General features: G+C 40.2%; 1 protein-coding gene across 7 annotated transcripts in view; it reads left to right on the top strand.

Annotated features, from left to right (window-relative positions):
• Positions 1 to 6,000, top strand: part of LOC111656087 (neural cell adhesion molecule 1-like) — a 241,098-nt gene that overhangs the window by 184,971 nt on the left and 50,127 nt on the right. For all 7 annotated transcript variants that reach the window (XM_087174362.1, XM_087174363.1, XM_087174361.1 and 4 more), the window contains one exon: positions 2,325 to 2,475. In XM_087174362.1, coding sequence (XP_087030488.1) covers positions 2,325 to 2,475 — 151 coding nt within the window. The remainder of the gene's footprint in view (positions 1 to 2,324; positions 2,476 to 6,000) is intronic.

Here is a 6,000-nt window from a genome sequence, read left to right as displayed (position 1 = left end):
TTGTAAACGTTACACCTGCTAAATATCAGCATGTTCAGTGTTAGCGTGTTAGCATGCTGATGATAGCATGTCAGTGAATGCACCACGGTTGCAAAGTACAGTCCCACAGAGCTGCAGGTGTGGCTGTCGACTCTCAGTCTGGTCACTAACATGTTCTGTTATGATTAGTAGATTCCTCACAGGTTTATGTTCTTATGTTGACTGCTGACAACAATTCTTGTTGCCAAGTTGGAGCCACCAAAGTCTTGCATGGTCTCCTTGAAGTTAGAACACTTATATGAGCAGCTGTTCCTCATGAAAAATCCTCCCTGAATTTCTCCTTGATTGCAGACAAAAGCTTCCCTTGTGTCAACTTTAATTTAAATTTAATGAAAATATAGAAGCAGCACATTTAAAGAGTGAAGTGGGTTTCAGTGACAGATGAGTCCTGTGCGGAGTCAGGCTGGCTGTGTAACAGCTGTAGTACAGAATGTGAGTTAAGCAAAACACATGTATTGACAGGTTATGTAAGTCAGTGTCAGTTCTGGCACACACAGCGAAGCGGAAGCGACTATCAAACTTGGGGAAATCATTTCCACGCTTTCCATTACAAGTCCACTGTCTGCTGCATAATGAATCTGATGACGAGTCACAGTTGTATAATTAAAATGATTAATTGGAATTAGTGGATAAATCCTGTTCAAAGGTCCGCCTGTTCACTCCTGCCTCTGTTGTATCATTTAAGCGTTATTCTCCATTAACCTTATGCCTGTTTACATTCGAACAGTATGCCCAGTGTACAGCTCCCTCCTGTGTCACCGCAGTAAGACAAGATTAATGCTGCCCTTTCCAAATGTTCCAGGACACTCCCCTCAGATGTTCAGTAAACAGCAGAAATATTCCTGCCATATCTGCATCATCGTGCTCTGTAAAGGATAACAGTTCATTCCATAACGCTAATACAACAAATATTCAATAATTTATCAAACATAAATGCTGAAGCACCACGAACGCCTGAAATATTCATAGAAAATCATGGCAGCTTGGCAGAAGATGTATGTCCCCCGTTGGTTTGAACTGTGTGTCGCCCAGAGGAAAGAAAAGCTGTTACTGTATTTTTAACAGCCAGAGTTTTTACAAGGCTTGCTACATGGCTCTTCTCCATTATTGATGTCTTTTTTTTTTTTCCCCCACCTTCTACCTTCTGCGGTATCATTTCAGTGCAGAAAGCATGTGAGAATAAATCTGAATTTATTTAACAGCAAAAAAAAAAAAAAAAAAAAGACTGTGCGAATATAGTCACGTGTGACTGTGAACGTCATCAAGAAACAACTGGACAGAGCAGAAAACAAAGCACCCTGTCCTTTGGCCTTGTATTTGATAATATACGCACTAAAGATCAAGCTAGGTTGCAGCACATGATTAAAAAGGTGAGGCGGGGTGCTGCTGGGTGAACACCTGCACTCTGAAGAAGGCAGATCACATCCTCAGTGACCCTGCATAACCACAGAACAGCAGCACTGAGGATGATCTGCTCAGGAAAATTACAAAAACAAAAAACACATGGTTTAACAAGCAATTTGTCCCAACTGCAATTACAGTGTTTCAACTGCAATTAGACTGTCTGTAAACCTGCAACTAGACTGCTAAACAGCAGGGACAGTAATCGACGGACTGTAGGAGTTTATTGGCCGCTGATTTCCAGGCTGATGTAGGGACGCTCTCTGAGGGCCAGTGATGTCTGACGTGCTGCTGCATTTTTTGTATGATTTCAAGATTGATGGGTGTTTTTATGATGCGAGGATTTGCCGCAGGGACCTCGCCCAGACTGTAAATGATAAGATGGATGTGTTTCTATTTTTCTTATTATCAACAAATCTCATAAAAAATACCAACACCAACAATGTGTTATTCCTTTCTGAGCTTCAAAACTTCCCAATTCTGTCCGTACCACGTATTTCACAATAGCAAAAGTGTAGAGTAACATCAGTCTTATCTTTCTTTTTGTTATCTTCTGTCTCTTTTGTATTAAGAGCTCATTGCAGCTGTAATTTTCTCACCTGTCAACCAAAAAGTGTCCGTCACAGTTTTGTTTTGTTTTTTTGTTGGTTTGTTTTTTTTATAATACAATTTAAATTCCTGTTCTTTTTATTTAATATTTTTATTCCAAACCAGAAACACGTCCATTATTTTTCCAGGTTTTTCTTGTAGCAAACTTCCTGTATTTACACCAGTTAAATATAAAAATCCTCGGAATCTCAGAGAAAGTATCAAGACATGCATCATTTCCACAGGAATGTTGGGCTTTAGAAGTGAGAATAACTTCTTTCTTTTCTCCTTTATAGAGCCTTGATAGGAATATTGTGGTACGCAGCCACGCACGGGTGTCCTCTCTCACCTTGAAAAACATCCAGTTCACCTACGCCGGCGAGTATCTCTGCACCGCCAGCAACTCCATCGGTCAGGACAACAAGCACATGTACCTGGAAGTCCGCTGTAAGTCACCCGACTCTATCTGCACCCACTCTAATGGTTTTTCACAGCTGTCTATACACATCGTGTTTATTTTTGCACTGTTCTAGATTATTAAGCAGCTTGTTACTGCTGATGTTTGCTGCATAAACTTTTTCACTTTTCACCCGAATCTCAGGAGGAAAGCAGAGTGTATTTTCCAAAATGTTGAACTCTTCAGTGAAGAAAAATAAATATTGAAGAAGCAATTTTAAATGTCTAAGGCCGGACATTAAGACTACATAAAATAATTCTGCTCAAGCAAACTCTGTTACAGGCTCACATCTGTCTGTTGTTAGCCGTGATCTGCAGCAGCTGTTCCTCTCTCCACGTTGGCTCAGGACAGTCATCGCATTAAATATCAGTGACTAATATTGGATTGGAAAGTTGTATTCTTCGGTGATGGTCAGTGCATTTCATCTCAGGAGTGCTTTTGTTGGAGCTGGCGTTTGTTGGTGCTCAGACATTTTCTGAACCTGTCTGCTTCTGCTCGGCAGTGATTTTCTCTGTCTCCCAAAATGGCGTTTGACAGCCCCCCTGAAAACTTGTCTAGTATTTGTTCATTAGCTTTAGGAAAGTACGCAGAGGAATCAATAGCACTAGTAATGGAACAGTAAGAACGAGAAGCTTTACACTTATGCCTTTTATCCGAACCACACCTGTCGCGTGGCTGCCTTGCGTGTGGATATCTTTCTCCCAGCATCCTCTGCAAGGGATTTCTCCTCATATTGATTGTTTAATGTTGGTGCAAGACAGAAGATCTCACTGTTTGATTCAGATGGACTGACCACATGAAAACAGAGGTGGTTTCACTCCACCTCAGACTGACACGTATTCAGTCTTCAGACAGGAGTTCTGCAGCCTGTTGCACCAGCTGAACTTGTTAGATTTTAAGCTGAAGACGAATCAACACACATCACTGCTTCATCAATTTAGTTTCAAATTCATTTTTTACTTTGTTCATCCGCCCCATCTCTATACTTAGAACTGCAATCAAACATCATTACAGAATGAAGTTTTACTGAGCGCATATTCACATGAAAAGGAAGATAAATGCGCTGTTATAACAGAAATGAAGACTCTTATTTTTAAAAAAGAGAGAACATAATGTATGCTATGTGTAGTTCTCTATGGCGAGGATGGCTGTATCGAACATAAATATTGTCCTTAGAAAGCTTCCATCTTGGCGACAGGATTCTGATACAGTCAGCACCTTAACCGTAACAAATTCCTGTTACGGGCAACCCAGTGGCACCAGCAGCTATTCCCATCTCAAGTGAAGTGAAGTGGCATGAAGTAACTGTGCACCGTCGTCAACAACGTTACGAGATGTAAACTGTCACGGGAAACGTGCCAACAATATGTTCCTCTGGCTCTTCTCACATTGATTCTCACCATATTTCTGTTCCACCAACGTAACAGTTAATAAGGAACAACTTTCACCTGCTCAGGGGAGGTGTATGTTGTACACTTTGTTGTGAATTACTCATGTGGAGCAGTAAATTACTACTTTATGCTGCGTTTGAAGCTGCACATGGCTGGCTGCAACAGGCTTGTAGTAGTCGTTTTTTATTCAGTCATCGCACATAATATAGTAAATATAGTAAAGACAAAATAACCCACAAAGTCAACGGTTGATGTATTAAGTAGTGACTGAACAGGCTCAGGCCGAACATTGCCTACATTCTTATCAATTAAGCTCCCCACCCCAAAAAAAAAAAAGAAAACGTTCACACTTGTAACCCTCAGAAATCGCTCTGTTAACCACAAATTAAAATTCACATTAGCATTTGTAAGCCTCAAAAATAGCTTTACAGACTATTCTTAGAAAACTGAAAGCAAATTACACATTTTTTAAAATTGTACTTGCATTTTTTCATAATTCAACCTCAACAATAACACATCTCCTTTTAATCCCTTTTTTTATTAGCTTTTTGTGAAGTAAAATTACAAACACTTCTCAGACACACAATTCATGTCTTAATTCATGCTTATGTTACATTTTTCTGGGGGTAAACAAAAACTACAGTGATCAGAACAACAGCTAAACTTACTTCACAATCAATGCCTTTTAGAAATGATAAAAGAATGAACCCATGGCGCTGGAGGCCGTCAGCAGGAGGGTCACAGGACGATGGAAATGCTCTGAAGCTACAGTGTTCTGGCAGTTACCTCTATTTCTGGGGATGAATAGTGTAGGTGAGAGAGCAGAGTTTGCTGGGTCAGTGGTACCACTGTGATTTGTTACCATGGAAACAAAAGTCTCAGTTCTGACGTAGACCTAAAAGAGCTACATTTTCCACATGGTTCATTTGTTGTTGATAAAGCTGTCCTCAAGACACACTAACATACTACAGCATCCAAAAGAGCTGCAGAGATGCCAAGGACATGTGCCCTGTGTTTTTTCATGCATTTCCCCATCAGTGCCTTACCTAACACAAAGCATATGCCTGGAGAGATTAGATGTGCGTAATGGAAGCCAAATCATTCTTGATCTCATTTTGAAATCTGTCGAATGTTACCTTGGTAAAAAAAAAAAGAGGGAGAAAGAGAAAAATAAAGCCAATGAATGCTTAATTGGATTAATATGCCCTGCTCTCAATGCGCCAGCAATTTGCTCAGAGATATAATCACAACGCGGTGTTGATAGAGTTGTTTGAGGGCTTGCAGTTAGCTAGAGTAATCAGCGAGTAATCAGGTAGCTGATTCACTGTTGGCAAGCAATTATCGATAAGAGAAGGTGCTTTGTCTTGAGCAGAGCTCTCACTCTCTGTCCTCTCTATCACCACTCAGTCACTCGCAAAATGAAGACGTTATCTAAGCATGGAACTTCCTATCTGCCGCACAGCATGATCCCATTAGCCGGGCTAAGAGTGTCTAGGTTTGCTGCTGAAAGTGTTAATATCTCCTCTGTTTGAGCTCCCATTTTGTCAGCCGTCGAGGTTTGTTTACTTTCCCCTGTGAAAACACTGAGCTGCAAACAGAGCCCTTCTTATGTACTCATCTCTGTCCTGTTGGTTTTTACAGTCAGATAGTCCTTTCTCATGTGCATCGCTTTTATTTTGTATATTTACCAACTTCAAAATACTTACTAATCTGCAGACATTAACAGTTTGAATTGCGATGATGATGATGATGATGAAGATGAAGACTGAAACTGCAGAGAGCCATTGTTATATTATCCGTGGCGAGATAGAATCAGCGTTTATGCAATCAGCTGACCCTAAAAATATCCGGGGATTAATTTCTTTTATTCTTTAAAGCAAAAGCTGAGTGTCACAAAGGTGTGGATTAATCACGATGAGCTGATCTTCAAGAGCCTGTAGCAATGAGCAAAACCATGCTACTTATTAGAACTGTCCTTCTCACAATGCACAATTTATGAACAAGCTACAAACTCTCCAGACTGTAAATACAAGCTTTGCTCACCGTCACATATGCAGTGTTTATATTTTAATATATAGCCTATAATGGAGATACCCAGTGCTTTATGTTTTATGAAATAAACGT

The sequence above is a fragment of the Seriola lalandi genome, unplaced genomic scaffold (genome assembly GCF_002814215.2).
Source record: "Seriola lalandi dorsalis isolate HSWRI2012SDOR001 ecotype SW California unplaced genomic scaffold, Sedor1 jcf7180002054343, whole genome shotgun sequence".
In the NCBI taxonomy this organism is placed as follows: domain Eukaryota; kingdom Metazoa; phylum Chordata; class Actinopteri; order Carangiformes; family Carangidae; genus Seriola; species Seriola lalandi.
This window is presented reverse-complemented; position numbering and strand designations above follow the sequence as displayed.